Source organism: Myripristis murdjan, chromosome 1 (genome assembly GCF_902150065.1).
Source record: "Myripristis murdjan chromosome 1, fMyrMur1.1, whole genome shotgun sequence".
Lineage (NCBI taxonomy): Eukaryota > Metazoa > Chordata > Actinopteri > Holocentriformes > Holocentridae > Myripristis > Myripristis murdjan.
This window is the reverse complement of record NC_043980.1, coordinates 32,211,183-32,230,818: the sequence shown is the minus strand read 5'-3', so window position 1 is coordinate 32,230,818 and position 19,636 is coordinate 32,211,183. Positions and strand designations below refer to the sequence as shown.

General features: G+C 40.6%; 1 protein-coding gene across 2 annotated transcripts in view; it reads right to left on the bottom strand.

Annotated features, from left to right (window-relative positions):
* Positions 1 to 9,420: 9,420 nt before the first annotated feature.
* Positions 9,421 to 19,636, bottom strand: part of chrna6 (cholinergic receptor, nicotinic, alpha 6) — a 23,171-nt gene continuing 12,955 nt past the window's right edge. For both annotated transcript variants that reach the window (XM_030053721.1, XM_030053713.1), the window contains 5 exons: positions 18,889 to 18,998; positions 18,044 to 18,251; positions 17,285 to 17,896; positions 13,532 to 13,804; positions 9,421 to 11,509 (listed from right to left, as the gene is read on the bottom strand). In XM_030053721.1, the coding sequence (XP_029909581.1) occupies positions 11,384 to 11,509; positions 13,532 to 13,804; positions 17,285 to 17,896; positions 18,044 to 18,251; positions 18,889 to 18,998 (1,329 nt within the window). In that variant the 3' untranslated portion in view covers positions 9,421 to 11,383. The remainder of the gene's footprint in view (positions 11,510 to 13,531; positions 13,805 to 17,284; positions 17,897 to 18,043; positions 18,252 to 18,888; positions 18,999 to 19,636) is intronic.

Sequence of the window (19,636 nt, the reverse complement as noted above, 5' to 3'; positions counted from 1 at the left end):
TAGCTCGCTAGCCATATTAGCCACTTTGTTTGCTTGACTCCGGCCTGCAGAAGCAAAGTCCCATTGACTGTGCCATCCACTGGCCCACATACCTCCTAATGACATTTGCTTGCTTTACGGTACATCACAAATTTTGAAAACAAGATATTTCAATGTATCATTGCTTTCCAGAGAAGCAAAATGGCAATATTTTTTCCCGGCAACTGGGCTGCACACATGCGCACACACACACTCACACATGCGCGCACACACACACACACACACAGAGACACTTTTGATTGCATCTGTCACAAAGATATTCTGTACTGCGAGATGGAGTCTGACTCAGTCAGACTCTAGAGTCTCTCACTCACTATTGCTCTCTCTCCAACTTCTCTCAATCACACACACACACACACACACACAGATCCTGTAATCTATAATACCACCCAGGAATGGACGAGTGTTTGAAGCCCCTGCAGTATCCTGAGGGTAGAGATGTGGCCACCATCAAAGAATGATGATGCACCAGATCCTGTTTCAATGTGGAGTATGATCTGGCTGTTATATTTATACGTGCGCGCGCACACACACACACCTGAGGCCTGTTTCAAGAAGTACAATTAGTGGCTTAGTGAACTGCTATTACTTTTGGGCTTGTCAGTCTCATTATTGTTGCTCAATCTTTAGCAAGGTTGATCACCATGGTAACTTAAGCTGCACAATTAAATTGCGTAGGAGCAGGTTACACAAGTGATCAGATTCAAAGGTTAAAAAGGGGAAAAAAAAACTGCCAACTGCCTCCTCACCAATCAGCTATGTCAAGAAATGGCATCACCGCTCCCAGAGGATCCTGTGCACACACATCGCAAATAGGAGGCAACCTTTTTTATTCTTTCCTTGATAATTTATTATATCGGTGGTATAAAACTGAAAACAGACTTATTTTGAGCAAGGGTGTTATTTGTATACACAATAATCCTCAAAAGGATTGCATGAGACTTTTTATCTTGAAGTGATGTTACTGGATATTACATTGCATTACGTCATTTAGCAGACACTTGTTGAAAGCATTTTTGTCCACAGTCATCAAACCAACCGTACATCAAAACCTTCATCAGCCACAACAGGAATCAGTAGCACTCTTAAGAGTTTTTTTTCTCGTATAGCTACTCAGTTTGTCACAGAGGAATAGTGTCTGCTATAGGTTAATGGACATGGGCTGCAATAGGGACCTGAAGGATCTTGAGTCTCCAGCAAAAGATTGGTAGCGATTCATTGGTTGTTAACTGCATGATTGCATCCATTATGCCTGTGAATCAGCCATCCTCAGTGTCTCAACCACATCTTCCTCGTCGGGAATTCAAATTAAGTATCTGATATCAGCGTCATCTTTCTTCCATTAAGTCAGCAGACACTGCATGATGAATGTTTTGGGGAAATCAACCCTGTTTAAGTTTGCCTGGCAAGTCTCAGCTGTAGGACTGCTTGTGGGAAGCACTCAGTAATATGGAGAGACCAGCACGCTGTACTTGGTCTTGAGTTCACATGACTAAGCTTTACTAGCAGACTGTGAGTGGACCACTTGTTGGATCATTTCATTTTCATCCGCATAACAAAAAGAGATGGTGCTCAAAGACAGACCACTCTGCTATTACAAAAACATTTCTCTACTACCGCCCACTCATTTGTTGAAGAGCTCTCAACAAGGAGTCTCTATAACACGAGCTCTAATGAGTGGGTCATTAATGAGCCATTATGATGTCACAGTGCTCTCAGAGCATTCCGTGCCAGTGCAGTGAGTCATTGTGAAAGGCAGGAAGAATATATCATTTCAGTTCTCTTCCTGAGTGTCACAGCATAGATGGCGTGACTTCATTTCAGTGACCATTTGATAACAATCATATCGAACCATTTTGACAGAAGAAATACATGACTCGTACGTGCAACAGGATGTTTTTTCTTGAAACATCCTGTTGCACATACATTAAGATTTATTTAAGGTTAGTACTGAGGTATTGCAATACCCTCTTTTACATGTTCCATGCTGTAAGCCATTGATTTGACAGATATATTGTGTCCAGTATTTTACAATGTGTTGTCTTCAGCTTTTTGTTAAGTCATAATAAACTGGGATCCATTTTAGTAAATGAATATCTTACATTTGTAAATCAAGTCAACTGAGACATATAGTTTCATCTTGCTAACTTGTATTCTTCTGTCTAATACTTAATGCTCAGTGCTTAACAACTGTTGTTTGAGGTAAACCAAGGGAAAAAAATTCAGATGTAATATTTCCAACCCACCCTCTGAGGCTGAAAACATCTGTTCGCTTAAGCAAGTCCTTAGGTCTTCTTTAGATTTTGTGTGTGTGTGTGTTTGTGTGATGTTTTCTTCAGCTTATATGAGATGTTGAGAATAATTGCAGATTTTGAATGTACAATTTATACAATTTATGCACTTGGGTTTGCTATAGACATGGTGAGACATGGTGTTTCGCAATATGCTTACTTCTTTTCTATATACTGAAGAGGCTACTGATCTTCACACCAATATGAAAAACGCTGAGTTCAGCCAAACTGGTAAGAAGAAGTTTTATTATTATTATTATTGTTGTTGTTGTTGTTGTTGTTGTTGTTATTATTATTTTACTGTGTACAATTTTGAGTTTTTAAAACAGTAACATACAGTATATTCTGAAATGCACATGATGCACTTTTGCTTGGTATCCTGGGGTCTCAAAACTACCATGAATTATTGAGAGACAACCTCTTCCAAATTAGTTCCAGCTGACTTGTCTGGCATGATGACAGTAATACTAACACACACACCCACATACACACTCTATACCCATGACACACACATCCTGCTGCCCTGTATACTGCATGAGTACATTCACAGTGCAGCGACCTTCCTCTGCTGAAACAAGCAGAGCCTCACACATTAGTGCTGGGCTCTACGGGGAAAACAACCCAGCTGTTTAACCCAAGTGACTCTTACCACCACCCCTCCGATCCTGCTGAACACACAGACAGAGACAGTAAAGGAGAAATAACAATATAGTACAGTGTTAGTCTGCCTGTGGAAACCTTGAACAGCAGAAATAATGGTGAAATGTCTTGTCTTCAGTCTCAAGAGAAGTACACATCATGCCATTTTACTCCAACATCACTGGGATCAGAAGTAACTAGAGTGCAGTCTGACTGTGGCTCTCATTTCAGAGGTACTTTATATTTGATAACCTGATAACACATGACATGCTAAAACTGTGCAGTGACAGGTGGACAGATTGCTAGAGAAAGCTACATCAAATAAACATCCGTGCACACACTCAAACACACATGTAGCATGTGACTTACAGTAAGATCAGCAGCTAGAGGAAGGGGATGAGGAGCTCGGGGGAGAGCCCCGATGTGTGAATTATACATGACTTTGGTTCAGCAGTGGCCTTTCAGAGTCTGTCTGTGCATCTCAACACTGGCTTACAGCCTGTGATGTTTTCCTTAGGACATGGAAAGGGAATAGTGGCCTTTCACACTCTGCAAAATGTAAGTGCATTGTAGTAAAATGGCAGTGGTGTGTCATTTTCATGAACTGATAGTGATACTATTTAAAAGCCCTACATACAGCCATCCTGCGGGCTCAGTTGTCTAATGCCCCTTTTCTACTGAGTGGTATGGCTCTACTAGAATGTACTCGCTTTTATTTTTCTGGATTTTGTTTTGAAACCCCACTGGTCACTTGTGCGAATTTTGAGTAGTTTTTCCTCCTTTCTCTTCCCATAGTGCAACTAAGAGATTTGCTGAAAAAAAATTATATATGTATTTCTTTTTAACATGAATAGTCAACTGCAATACAAGTTTCACAAATCTCACTTTGGAATTTCCTGCATGAACACAGTACTGTTCAATTTCTCTCTGACCAATCAGTGGTCTGCAGTGTTTTCACATCACCTTTAAGTATTGGCTCTGCTCCTTTTGAACCTTGTCAGAAAAAAAAATTCAGGTACAAACCCAAAAAACTGAAGAAAAAAAGTGGTGAGTAGAGTCATTTTGAGATGAGCCATACTATGCAGGGGCATAAGACACAAACTGTGTAACTGTAACATCCCATAGGCTTCAATACAGCCTGAAACATTTGACACGTCATCTTTCTCTTTCTCTCTCTCCACGATAAATGATCCAGTAAAACAGGAATGTGATAATATTTTAGAGCAGCTCTTCGCTCACAGACACATGTATCAGCATTTACAGGCAAACACTATATACACGGTTATACACACAGACATACACTGCACACCGGCATACATTTTGACCAAGTGGCCAGTTTTATTTGCTACCTGGGATTCATCAGTCACTGCTGAAAAATGCTGATTAATACTGATTAAACACAAATTATTTCAGCCTCAGAAATAACAAATATTTCATTTGGAAAGGAGTAAAAGACATGAATTATTTAGATGGAATTCCAGTGAGCTTTAATCAATTTGTCAGAGAAGATGTCACAAAAAATTCTCAGGAAACACACAACCTGCTCACAGAAACAGTTTTTTGTTCTTTAAATCTATTCAGTTATTCATGTGGATGTTATATTAGCAAACAGTGTTCAATGTAAAATATTTTCACTGGGACTTCTGAGTGCTGACCACAATGGATTTGTTAGGTTGTTGTACAATCCCACATCTCCTTCCCACTGCCCCGTCTGAAGTGTGTCCTGGGACACTCACTCAGGTTAACGGTGCACAATAAAGCAGGTAATTTCCTGCCTGCCTCCCTCTGCCATCAAAAGAAACACTTCTTTGTTGCTCTGGCCTGCATCTCTCTCTCTCTCTCTCTCTCTCCTCTCTTTTCCCACCTCTTCCTCCTCCAGTATCCCACAAGCACCCTATTTCCTCACAAAGGGAGGTCAACAACACCTTTGTGAGCAAATAAACAACACAATGTAAGCAAAGTAAACATAGTAAAGAAGCATAGAAACAAGCTATTTTCTGCATCTGTACCCATGATGACGTCAACACACATGTTAAGTCAACATGTCCCCCAACCGCAACACCACTAAAGGTCAGTGAAAGAGAAAAGGAAAGGCTTTATGTAGGCAGAAATACCTTTTTGTGAATTTTTTATACATCTGTATTCCTCAGAGAGAGAGAGAGAGAGAGAGAGAGAGAGAGAGAGAGAAGATGTGATCCCATGAAATTTCATGAAATGGAGGCCGACTACAGTATGTGTTGAATTATGGGAAGATTATGTTCTTCCACCTTGAAAAGGATTATATGATAACAGCAAGAACTGGACACACAATTTTCTCCTGATTGTCACATGAAGAGATTAGCTGACAGTTAACTTTAATCAAGTGGGAAAAAAAAAAAAAAAAAAAAAAAAAAAAAAAACCTTTGGTCAAGGTTATGCTAAGATTAGAATATTCTGGTCATGGTTAAATAAGAGGAAATGTAAGTTTAATCAAAAAAATTAACTCACAGTAGAAATCTTTTTGCTACAGTTTAGTACAGTTCAATCAAATTTTTCACATTTTTCTCACTTTTTATGCTTGGAGCACATATTTGTATACTGAGACGTGTATGAGAGTATGTGTGTGTGTGTGTGTGTGTGTGTGTGTGTGTGTGTGTGTGTGTGTGTGTGTGTGCATGCGTGCGTGTGTGTGAATGGCTTACAGTGATTAAAGCCCTAAACAGCATTGCACTCACTGATAAACTGTAGACTCTTAAGTGAATCAGACTGTAAACAGCTTTCTGCATTTCAGCTCCCATGGTAACTGAAAATATCACTTTACCACTTTAAATATAAAATGAAGCAAACCACTTCAAGTTTAAAATTCCCTTTTAACTCGTGTAGCTATTTCACACTGTCAGCTGCTGTGTTGACAGCGATGCCCATTGTGTAGCACAGAATAATTTCACATTCCGTATTTTCCATGGGGCAACCTTTTCCATGTGTTTTTTGAAAAAGTCGAAATTAGGATGCATAATACAATTTTCCACAGTACCACCATCCACTTTATCTAATTTACTCTCTTATTCATCCACAGTAAACACTTCCCCAAATAGAATTCTCCAGATAAATCACAAATCCTTGATAGCTCTGCCCAGGGAAAAAAAAAAATGTATATAAATATTACACTGGTTACACTGATCCAAACACAAGGTTGCTTTACTTATCCATTTTCATAACTTGGCTTTTATTAAGTCATATGAGATGATCTAATATGCCAGGCACAGCACAGGAAAACAATTTTCAAGAGGGTGTCAGATATAAATTTATAATAGATAGCATAATGTTTCCTATTAGGCTGAGCTCAGTTCCTTTTGACAAATCCCGATGGAAAAATGAACATGAATCGCCCCGTACGATGCAATTCCAATTCTGCTTGACATCCCAATTCCATTTGACCTCCAGTGTAAGAGTCTCCCATTGTTAACGGCTCCTCATGGTAGCATGTTATGGTAGTCCATTAGTTTTGTGGATTCCTCCATATTTAATCTGGCTTTGAGCATATCGCTAATAGCGTTTTGCATGCAATCCAATTCAAATTGCATACTTGCATGTGAAAAGGCAAATTTAGAGATGTAGCACATAACACAACTGAGAACTAGAGATTAACTAATGATTTCTGATTCAATATGGAAGTCATCGAGCCCAAAGGGTGTCCTGGTTCTAAACCACTATAAATCTCCTAGTCTCACGTTCGGTGCTAAAATCTTATTTTTCTTAGAACAAGAAAAATACTACCAATGGGATGGGATAATCCCACTTGTTTGCAGTGCATGTAGGAATTTTTCTGGGAACAGGTATAAATATGTTGAAACAAGGCAGAATAAGGTAGATAAGCCCACCAGGATCAAGACAATGACATTTGATTCAAGAAAATTCTGGAAACAAGTTGATTAGCATTCGAAACAAGTAGGATTATCTGATCCCACTGGCAGGTTTTGTCACTTGTTTGATTAAAAACAGTTTTTTAAAACTGTATATGACACTAAATGACATGATAAGACGGACATTTTTTGCAGTGTGCATAGTCGCCTTACAAGAAAATCAATTAATTAGCTCGCTCAAATCAAAGACTGTGCGTATCTATCTGTGAACTTACACAGGGCTCCACTCAAGAAAATCAATTTAGTCTTCCAAGGTCAAATGAATGGTTTTGTGCATGTGTGTCTGTGCACGTGTGTTATGTGTTTGAGATTCATCCCAGCCTTCTTATGGCATAAATCTTTCACTTTACATGTTTCCGGGAAATTGCCCTTGCCTCCATATCCACCCCTTCCTCGCTTTCATTATCTCATTTCCCATTGTGCAATTGTCTTTTGGCTCTGCCGCTCTCTGTGCCTTTTGCCTCCCTGCCTTCCTTCCCCTCTCTCCGACTCTTTCTCTCTAGTGCACTTTTTTTTTCCTTTTATGACATCTTAAGGTTAATTTTGCACCATTAAACACCACAGGGGGCAGTTCAGAATAGTATGCCTCTGCCTTTATCACCTTAAATTATTAAATTAATTAAAATTAATTCAAGTTCAACTTCGTGTTCACTTATTAAATTATTTCACTCATCTCTTAACCTGAGTCTCAAGCCCTGCGCATTTCCATAAAGAGTGATTAACCTCTTTTGGGGATGAGAGGAGAGATACACGGCCACAGGGTTATGAAGTCCCCTAATAACAACACTTCGCCACTAACAATGTTTAGCTGCTATACTGACGAAGCTTGTGTATCTTGCCGTAGTCATTATAGTGTTTTGAAGACAGAATATCTGTGTTCATCATGTGTGTTGTCTCCTCTTTGATGGAGGCTATTAGCAATTGCACTCTTATTTTCTAAATGCAGTAAACACTGCTTTTGCTGTTTTGCTTTTTTGCCAAGTTGCACCCCATCATCCATGTTCACACTGCATGAGCGCTGCATGACCTCTTACTCCACACCACTTGCACCTGTCAGTGGGACCATGCTGATTCCTGAAACCAGCACTTTAACAGCCCTGTCCTCCGCAGCTCTATTATCGAGACCTTTAACAGTTCCTAGTTCCTAGGCAGCCTGGTTATAATAGAAGTACCTACCACTCTGACTGAATGGCTGTAATGTCTCTAGCAGAAGTCACACTGAGTCTTGATCTCTCAGCCGCTATCTTCAGTGCATCTTACTTCTCTGAGACTGTTCTCACATCGATCAGCCCATCTAATCCCAAATCTGTCAGGCTCTGATTCAATCTACAATCTTTGTCACCTCTGTCTGTCAGCCTGTTTCAAGGACTATTTGTAATGTTTCTAACGGTGTCCAGACAGTGTTAAGAGCTTCAATCTGGGTATATTATTAGGTCCATATCCGCTGGCCAACAATTAGCAGTGTAGTTAAGCGTTTTAGACAGCTTAATATGTCCAGTCCGTTCACTTCTCAGTCCTCTCTAGATCAGCGTGCATGTCCCTGTTAGCTCTGTCCATGCTCCCTGTGACTGCATGGCATCTCTGGCCTCTGGGCTGGAGCCATGTGTTTCATGCTCTGATGGCACCATAATGTATCATATAAGAGATACTATTACGACCAGTGAGTCAAACCGCCCCATGATCTCTTCTATGTGCATGACCCTGTGTGTATAGATCTGTACATTGTGTTTGCGAGTGCATATGGTGTTTGTATATATGTTTGTACATATGATCCTCGACACAGAAACACCTGAACACTGCACACTGCCAAACACTCTGACAGTGGTTATAGCCCAAAAAGAGAAAACTGATTTATCTGTTACCATACAAAGAAATGCAAAAAGTGCCCAGTGAAGTTAAAAAGACACACAACATTTATATCGTTTATATCATTTCCTGTGTCATGCTCCACTGAAACAACTCACCTCTGTTTACAGGGAAGACAGAAGACACACAGGAGATATGAATGAGCTAACTGGGCTATGGGTGCTTCTCAGTTTAGGGGCAGTTTTATGGACTGCAAATCTGCAAACACTGTGCAGTGCGTTAGGGACTTTTTAAGCATGGTAATGGACAAATAAATAAATTAAAATGTATGTTTTTCCTAGAATGTGTAAGGGTAAGGGTATTTCTAGGTACTTGATCTGATTCTCACCCAGACAGCAACACACCTGCCACTAAACTAAATATGGCATTTTCTAGACTATACTTTGTACAAGCGATTCTCCATGAGTGTGTGTGTTTGTGTCAAGCAACAGGCAGTGTGTATGAATATGGAAGAGCCCAGTACAGCATATCAGTGGACTATTTGACATGTTTAGATGAAGAGGATATGATGCAATGGGGGACTGTGTGAGTCTTAGTGAGAGAAGAAAAGGGGACACAAAGCTGGAAAGACGGAGAATAATGAGAATAAAACATGCAATGTTTCAGCCCATGGCACTGTAGCTCACATGGATATACATCACACTTTATTGCAAGTAAACACCCTCTAGGAATAGCTCCTGGAGCCTCTTTGTTACACATCATCTATAGTAAGATCAGAGAATTAGTGATGACTCATGGCCACTAGCACACAACTAGCTCTGTCAGTGCCAGAATACTGAAGTGATCTTTCATATTGCTAATTACCGGATGCCTTAATGATGACTCATGACCACATTCATACATTTTGCTCTGTCGTCATTAATATATTTAAGGGCCCTCTACATTAAGAGGATTGCCTCTCTGGCAGATAAATATGGTGGTTTAGTTGATTAATGTCATGTAGCATAATCAACTCTGCACAGAGCGCATATTCTTTTATCTTATCCCAAAAATTACCAAATAGTGCTGCAAATGTCTGGATTTCAGGCTTTCCAGTTGGAGGCTTGACGATACGACTCATCTGTGGGATTTGAACTGTTCATCACAAGCAAGTGTCTTTTTTTTACTCGCATTTTTAAAACTGCAAGCAGTAAATATTATCCCCTTTATTTGAAGAAATATTTCATTTATTTTAAGTTCAAAGGCAGACAGAAAAAAGAAAGGCAAAAATCATTTACAGAACTGTGTTTTATCTCTCTTCAACATGATGCGTGCAGTTCAACAAAATGATCGGGATAAATAAAATTAAAACAAATGAAGCAGTTTTCCTCTAGAAGCTGATGTAGTAATCTGAGAGGGACAATAAATTCCTGGTTTAAGTGATCAAAATTTGGTCATGCATGTGTGTGGAATTGCATGTAAGCATTGAATAGTAAACTTAATTAAAAGTGACAAGAAAAAAATGCACAAATTAATAGCCATGGAATTGGATGATAGAATCCTCTCATGAATTAATAAGTGTACTTCTATTTCAGGAGCAACTATTCAAGTACCATTTAATCCAATATTTACCAGGCCAACCAATTACCTTGTGGAACATTAATCAAGAGAACATTCATCACATGGATTCTAATGACAAAACAAGAACACTCTGCCCTTATTTGCTGAAAGCACTGCCTTGCGCTCCACAAATCTGAATTTTAATTGGGGATGACACAACAAGCAGCAACTGTGATTGGCTGTGATGGTGAGCAGCTTGATGAATCAGACTGGGGAGTGGGTATGACAGTCATCAGTCAGGTCAAGGGGGGAGCTGACTGGCTGTCACGGGGTTGTGCTCGGTGTGGAAGAGAGATCTACTGGAGGTGGAATGTTCCAAGTTCAGTCACATCTGCTGGGTGCTGGAGGTCTCTCCGGTTCAGGTCCTAAAGGACTACTGGATGTGCCAATTTTTGATTCCAGCCAAACTCTAACACACCTCATTCAAAACTTAGGGGCCCAGACTGAATATAGAAAAAACAGTTTTGGTGCGTTAGCAAAGGGCAAGAAGCAAAAAGTGCGCAACAAATAGTGCTTTTACGATAGCTGTAAGAGCTAAACGCACTGCAAGTTAAGAAAACACAAGCAAACAGACAAAACACAAGCAAATTAAGAAAACATCATCCATTTGACAATGCTTTTAGCTTTAGCTTATGCCAGTGTTTTTAGCTGACCTTATGTTGGCCTATTAACATTAGTCTTCTTCAACCGAACACACATTTGCAGGGTCTATGAACTAATTTTGGGTCACTGTTTACAGTAGTCAGGTGTGTTCATCATTTTCAAGTATCATCTGAAAACACTTCTATTGCTGTTTGGTATAACTGAAGCACGTTTTTTAAATGCTGCGAGTTTCTGTGTTGTGTTGTGTTGCCTGAATATGCAGCTTGTTTTCTAAATGCAGCACATGTGTTGTCAAATTGATGATGTTTTCTTAATTTGCTTGTGTTTTGTCTATTTGCATCTGTTTTCTTAAGTTGCAGTGCACTGAGCTCTCAGGGCCACCATTGCTTTAGAAGTCAAATCTTTGAGATCCCATCACTGATTGGTCGACTGACAACTGAGAGTTAGTGGCTTGTACAGGATTTAGTCGGCACGGGTAGGCAGTGAGCCCTGATTAGTTTGTGGTTATGAGACGAAGCCAATAAGAGGCTGGAGGAAGAGGCCCAAGGTTCCAAGGACGCACACGGTCACAAACACCCACAGGAAGATTCTATCAATCACCATGGCAACGTACTTCCAGTCATCTTCCACCTGCAAGTGAGGGAAGGGGACAAAATGATACCAAAAAGGGGGGACAGAGGGGAGTAAAGAAAAAAGTAGGAGTGGTGACAAATGGAAGGAGAAAAGTGACGAGGAGAGGAAGATTTTAAAGCAAGTGAAAAGGGGAGCGGTGAAGAGCAAGTGCACGGTGAGGGGAAAGCAGGGAGACACAGAACCACAGGATGTGGGAGGTTGTGGGAGTTGGGGATGAGCAAAAGAAAGGACACAAAGAAAAGAGGAAGAGAGAATGGAATTTAACATTTTTGAGAGCTTTCATATAATTGACACATAATTTACACAGGAGGAAATTACTATGATAATCACATTCAAACCACAGTGTCAAAAGAGGCGACAGGCGTTTTGACAAAGCTGATTGAGTCAAGAGTTTTACATATCAAAGGCTCTCTCTGCCCGCTGGGAGATTTCACCCGCTGTATATATAACTGACAGAGAAAGAAGAGAGTTCTCGCCTCAAATCTAAAATTGTTTTTTGGTCTATCTTACAGTAGCGTTCACTACTGGGGTGGGTTAGGATATGCAACAACAATGCCCCGAACCACAACAGAGCTCTCCCTTGCCATTGTTGGAGTGTTTGGGCGTAACTTCATTATGCATGGAGCTTGTTTGCTGCATGTGTGTTTTCCATAAGTGTGTGGGGATTCATATAAAGATTATATTACACTGGAAATTTGTATTTTTTTGATGTGACTTGATTCTTAAGTTTTTGATGTGACTGATTCTTAAGTCAACTGTTTCATAATAAGTGGAAGCTGAATTGGATTAGATGCAGTTGTGCAGAATGAAATATGTTGGTCCATTACAGTATAGCTGAATTTGAACACATCACAAAGACTTAAGGAAACTTGTAGTTGTCTTGATTGAGTGACAGCAAAACTTAACTCCATGATTCATTTATATAGGCTACTGTAGCCTACTGACAAGTGTAACGTACTATAGCTCAAAAAAAAAAAAAAAAAACATTATCTGGGATATTTCTGTAGGAAGCCTCCTACATGTGCAAGAAACAGCAAGGTAAGAAGCAAAGCAAGAGCCTAAATTAAGAATAAATTGTTTTTGTTATTGTTTCTAGTTGTTTTTTCCCATCATTTTCTTTGCACTTTGCCTCTACATCGTTGTGTACAAAAGCTGAATCTAAAGCAAAAATCTAAAATGCTGAGGGCGTGTGTCTTTGCTAGTACATGTGTGTGTTTGTATATGTATTGGAGGATATCTGAACACAGCAGTTTCCCCCTTTAAGTGTGTTTTTAAAATGTTAGATTGCTGCATGCACAGTAAATGCCTTTTCAGGACCTTGGACAGCAGTCAGCTGGCCAATGTAGCACAGCACAAACAGAGCAAAATCTGACCTAAAACACTGTGGCCTGATTTTGCAACACCACTCTTTGTGTTTGCCATCTATTTTGATTGATATAAGCATCTATTTTTCAAGCTAAATTGTTAATTCTTCTCATTTATTTTTGTATGAGTAAATGTAAAATGATGATCTAAAAATGCAGTAACAGCCTAATTTAAATGTAATGATTTGATCCTTTATTGTCAAACACATTCCTGCTCATTCAATAAGCTGATTATGTTGTGCCCTTTGAGACTGAAATTCTATTTGGCTGAATGCTCAGTTTGTTTGTTGGATTTTATATAATTTTTTTTTATAAATACCACTTTGTTTAGCTGAACCTCTGCCATCCCAGTGTGACAATTGTGTAATGAAATTCACTTGGCAGTGATTGTTGAAATGTTTTGCTTCTTTATTTCACTTACTCTATCAAATGAATTTATTTTAATGTTGTTTCTTTTTTCTTATCTGAACCCATGGATATCATGACAACAATCAAATGGTTGACCGCATTATTCACTGGTTATCTAGTTTGAACTGCCCTCCCCAGCACCTCCACTCTTGATTACACCAGTGTCTTGTGTGTGATTTATTTCCTCCTTACTCTTAGTCACTGACATTCAGAGCAGTCAGCTACAGTGAAGATAACAATAACTCACCTCTTTGGCCTTGTTACGGCTCCTCATGTTCTCGGCGATGTACTTGACACTCTCAATTGCCTGTTTGATCTCAGGTGAAACCACAGAAAAGGCCACGACTGTATTGATGCTCTGTGGACTCAGTTGGCGAGTCAGCTTCCCTGTTTCTGCTGTTTCTGGAGTCTCCTTCCCATGCTGGCAGGGGCAGGGGCATTTCTTCCCCGCACAGCCCTCCATGGAGGAGAGCTTGCTGTCCCCAAACTCCAGACAGTTGAGCGAGCCGCCTCCAACCTGCTGGGGAGCACGACAACAAGATCTGACTCACTTTCACGTCAAGCTTTCATTAGTCCCAGAGACTAATTACCGGTTGGCTCTGACACCTGACATATACAAATTATGTACTATTTTTTTTACATCCAGATGTAGCTTGCTAAACATATATGATGCTCTATTCACTGTTGTTTGTTTGACTCACATACTGTACAGTATCACAGATTCAAACCTGTAACCTGTCCAGGACAAGTACAAACCTGTTTCCTTGAAACATTAACTAACCCTTCCTAGGTGCACTGTAAAGACACCTTCAGTCAAATAGTGTGTGCATGTCATCTTTTTTAGTTGTTTTTACCTGTGGTTAAAATAAAATAAAATTAAGAAAAAAAAAATAATGTGTAGAGCCATCTGTACATGCTCATAAAGGCATTTTGCTGACCTATGAAAATGAACTTGTTCCAACTTTGGATTGCTCGTTTTCTCATGGTCTTCCTACCCTCTGCCACGGGTCACACTCTGACTGACAGCCATGGCATTCTCACATATGCAAGAGAGTACCTCTTGTCACTCCAAACGGGGCTTGCAAATTTGTGTGTGCAAAGACTGACGAACTGCTGAAGAGCAGAGGATGGAAATACCCGAGGGCAAGGATAAGAGGTTCTAGGACTGCAGTTCGTGCAAGACTGAGGTGATGGGATTCCAGGTTCACTGTCCCTGCCATCACACTGTCAAATGTGAGGTTTCTGAATAATAAAATGGAGGGACTGTCTGTGGGGTTGGCAGTGGAGAGCAACCCTAAATAAAGCAGTCTCATTTGCCTGACTGAAACTTGGCTAAAGAGAGTGTCCTCTGTCTCTCTGTAAGACTATTTAACAGTTAGAGCAGATAGAGACAAACTTTTTATCATGTAAGTCTATAGGGGGATGAACTGAGTCATGCAATTTATTGTCAATGACTAAATTTGTGCCCAGCATTATGAAGTGCTATCTGTTTCATTCAGACCATTTTATTTGCTCAGGGAGCTCGGACAGGTCGCACTCATTCTGGTGTATGTGCCTAGACCACAAAACCAGGAAGAGTCACAGATGAAAAATGAGATTTTAATAAAGTACTCGCACACTCCGTTGTCCAACCAGTGTTTGTATGTGATGATTCTAATACATTTGATATATCAAGTCGCCATCCCACGTTATAGAAATTCACTGCCTTTCCTATACACCAAACTAGAATATTGGATGAATACAAAATCCCTGACGCATACAGAGAGCTGAGCCGCCCACCTTTGGGAAAATCACATCATAACATCAAACACCTGCTACCGAGATACAGAGCAAAGATAAGGCGAGAGAAGCCTGTTTCTAAAGTTGTACCAAATGTGGAATGATAGATCTGAAGAAAGACTGCGTGACCGCTTTGAGGATTCTGATTGGCAAGTGTTTTTTTGTCTGACACAGTAATCCACATGAATTAACTGAGACAATAACAAAGTACTTTAAAGTTTGTGAAGGTGGTGTTTGTGTTGAGAAAACCATTGGAATACTAAGCACTGGGTCTCCAGGGAAATTAAACGTTCTATCATGGAAAAGGAAGGTTGAATTTGTTATTGGTAGTATGGAAACAGGTGAACATAAAAGGAATGAACTGCAATCCATGGGTAAGAAGAGTAGAAGTGCCACTATAGAGAGAGGGATGAGAGGCAGAGGTGCTTCTGCAGGGCTAGGTCAACCTGGGCAGGGCTTAATGTTATGACAGGCAGACAGAACTCTCTTTTTATCAGTAATATGGCGTCTGCATATGAACTGAATAACTCATTGAATTTTTGATGTGAAACATTGTGCTGCCTGTGACAATGTTGTTGGGTCCATCACTAAATCATTAACTGATATCATATCATGATAATAGAAAATGAGGTTGCACCCTGCCTTTCTAGAGATAAACCAAACAAGGCACTCAGGCCTTATGTCTGGGAGGCGGGTTCTTGGGATCTGTCCGTACAAGACTCTTCCAGCCTTTGCTTAATGAACATAGCTTTCCAAGGTTATGGAAAACCTCAATAGTAATTCCCATTTCCAAAAAGTCAGTTGCTGTCCAGCTTAATGAGTAAGACCATTGCCCCTAAGTAGTATTTTGTGTAAGTGCATGAAGAGGGTGATCTATTGGCAGCGGACGGAGATTTGATGTTAACATATAAATTGTCTTTAATAAGCTTTAACAGTGCCTATACCTCCCTGGAGGGCTAAAAAGCTATGGTGTTAGCAAGGACACCTTGGAGCTGGAGTACAAAAGTCTAGTGGAAAGTATCTTTACTTTTAACATTTTGCACTGGCAATGATGGAGCCAGGAACAAGGAGAACTTGGCAAAGACTAATCAATAAATAGTAGGCAAGCCACTGCGACATCTATCAGATATATATGACTGAGACTGGTATGATACTTTTTGAAGGCAACCCCTCACACCCACTCTTCACAGAGTTTATAAACTTCTGGAGGGCACTAAAGCCCAGAGTGACACTGAACATTTTAAGCAAGCCTCCGTACCAACTGTAATCTGCTTGGTGAACATCTATTTGCTCACATGTTTTCATAGTTTTAGTATAGTTTTTAGACTGCATATGTCCCATAAAAATTTAGGACAATTTTTAGTGGCATTTTAATGTGACTGTGCATTTAATATGATCTTTTTGTTTCCTCTTTTAACTGATAAATGTGAGGTCAAAGGCAAATTTCCACCCGTGCACCACTGTGGACAATTTTTTGCCAAAGAAATGGACTGTAGAAGTGGACAATAGAGTATGGGGTGTATTTTGTCTGTCTTTCAGTGCTAGAACCCTTCTTTGGTATGACGCACTACTTATCCTCCTCAGCTGCACAAAGGACTGGAGCCTCCACACACTGTGTTTGTTGAAGGAAACCAGTCAAAACTATTGACTGAAGTTTGTGTATCTGCCTGCCCATTGTTTGAAGCCACCAGAGCCTGAAGGAAGTAGGTGGCTTTTACTGTTTAGATGCATCAAAGATGGCACAGATTCTTACCAGTTTTGAAATTGCATGTTTTTTAAAACTCCTTTCATTGATCTGGCTGACTATGTTGCCTTGGTCTAGTTGAAAACATCAGTCTGTGCCCCTACTAGTATCTGACAAAAGACATAGGGACATAATAGGATTCAACCCTTTTAACCTCAGGTGGTTCTCTTGTCCTGATGTTTTGTGTTCACATTGGTGGTGCACTTTAGACTGTCCAGTTCAGCATGACACAATCATAGAGGTGGAGGTAAGTGCCTTGCAAAAATTGTTACTGACAGAAGTGAGAACATTACTCGCTCAATTTCCCGCCAAAATATTCCCAGACTCTATTGATTTTAACTAGCAACTGACTTTCTGGTCACAAGCATGTTTTTTCATGACAATCCCCAATGCACTCCTTGTCAGGAGTTATTACATCCATTAATCCACTCATCCACTCATAATTCAGCCCTATTCTCCTCCCTGCGACTTGCTCACCTGTGTCAGGCTGTTCTTCCTCTTCTTCCCTCCTTTCCCTCCTCCGCCTCCTCCTCCCCCTCCAGCTCCTCCTGCCTCCCCACTGCTGTCCAGCCCCCCAGCCTTGCCTTCCTCATCCATCGGTCTCCGCATCAGCATGATCCGCGGGAGAACCTTGAGAAACACTGAGCGCACCCAGCCCGGCATGGTGTGGGTCATGGGCGTGCGGTAGTGGACGTTCAGCACAAACACGGTGATGACGATGCTGAGCGTGACAAAGATCATGGTGAAGAGCAGGTACTCTCCGATGAGCGGGATGACCAGTGACGTGGAGGGGATGGTCTCAGTAATGACCAGCAGGAACACAGTGAGGGAGAGCAGGACGGAGATACAGAGCGTGACCTTCTCTCCGCAGTCAGATGGGAGGTAGAAGACCAGCACTGTGAGGAAAGAGATGAGGAGGCAGGGGATGATGAGGTTGATGGTGTAGAAGAGGGGCAGCCGGCGAATGTAGAAGGAGTAGGTGATGTCTGGGTAGATCTCCTCACAGCAATTGTACTTGATGTCGTGCTTGTATCCCGGGGCATCAATGATCTCCCACTCACCGCTCTCCCAAAAGTCTTTCAGGTTGACCTGTGGCACAAATGAAGCTGTGTGACACTTGAACGTTCTGGCACAATACGTAGCATCTCACAACAAATGACAGAAAGAAATTTTGCAATAAATGATAGCTGTCTATGGATAGTTTCACAAGACTTGAAGACGATCACAAACACTGACCTTTGACCCAATAAGCACCAGGTCAATTTTGGCCTTGTCATAAGTCCATGAGCCAAACTTCATCGAGCAGTTCTGGTAATCAAAGGGGAAGTATGTGATGTCCATTGGGCAGGAGGATTTGAAGATGGCCGGAGGAACCCAGGTGATGGTGCCGTCAAACTTCAGTAGAGCCTTGGTCTTATCCTCCACCAGAAAATCACCTACAGCACTATATGTGAGTAATGTGTGTGTGGTGTGTCCATGTATGTGTACATGTGTGTGTTTAAGTGGATGTGTACACATGTATGTGTTTGTGGACATGATGGGAGGAAGTTATAGGGTAGAGAAGTTATGAGGAGATATGATAGGAGACAATAGTTAGGGGACAGCAGAGATGGCAAACAAAGAGAAGACGATATGAGGGCAAGGAGAAAATGGATGCAAGGGTAGCAGGAGCAGCAAGAGGAAGAAAGATAATGTTGTTAAGGAAAGAAAAAGAGCATTAGGGTTAAAACATGGAGCACAATCAAACCAAATTACCACCCTATTGTGAAATATAAAACTCACATAATTGCCTTTGACCAACATTACGAGTCGCTATTGTAAGTCGGTAGCAAGAAAGAATGGGTCTAAAATTAAGTGAACTGAAATGGAAATAATAGAACACGGTAAAACTGGCCCTGAAAATATGGCTTTCTGAACCAATAAAAGGTATATTTTAGTACCACTGACAATAGGCAGTGCACGACAAAGGAATTTGACATTACATTTTTTGATTATGATAATAATGACATCAATAATTATAGTGGTAATGATGGTGGTGATGATGAATGGTGGTGACAGTGGAAAAAACAGACTGGTCTCACTTGTTGTACAGCACAATGTCAGGTCTCCAGATCTTGTTTGATGGAACTCTAATGAACTCAATTCCATCAAACTCCACTGGTGTCCACCGCAGCTTGTAGTCATTCCAAATCTGAAACATGCCACAGAGACAAAGAGGAGTCACAACTACCGATAGGTGCATGCATGAGTGTTGCACGAGGAGTTGATAAAAGGCAGGGATCCTGCCTCCTGAGTGAAGCTGCATTCTCACCACAAGCTGTTTTGTGTTTACTGCTCCCCTAGATTTTAACTGAAGTTATTTATTGAAATAAAATTATCTGATCTGATGTCTGTCTCCACTTTATGTTGCGGCCCACGAGCCAGGGTCGTAATAATGAGCATGAGTATGTTTGTTCATCTGTCTGTGTTAGCCCGGAGATGAACTGCCAACATGTCTGGGGAGTTTCCTTGCTCCCTCCCTTCAGGCGTGCTGGGATAGACTGCAGCCCAACCCCGCCCCTGTAACCTTAAACAGGCATAAGGGAGCATGGAAAATGATTGCATGAATGTACTCAAATTCTAATGTTTCTTAACCAAAATATTCTTTATATTCATTAACCTTTTGAGACTTCCTGTTCCTGTTGATTGAATTGAAAACCAATATTTTTCAACATAATTCCTTTTCAGGATATAGCCAAGCTGCATCAGTTGTTCAGCAAGTCTAAACTTAAAAAGAGCCAAAGAGTGGACTAAAACATTCTAATCTAAGTCTTGTAAAACTGCTGAAAG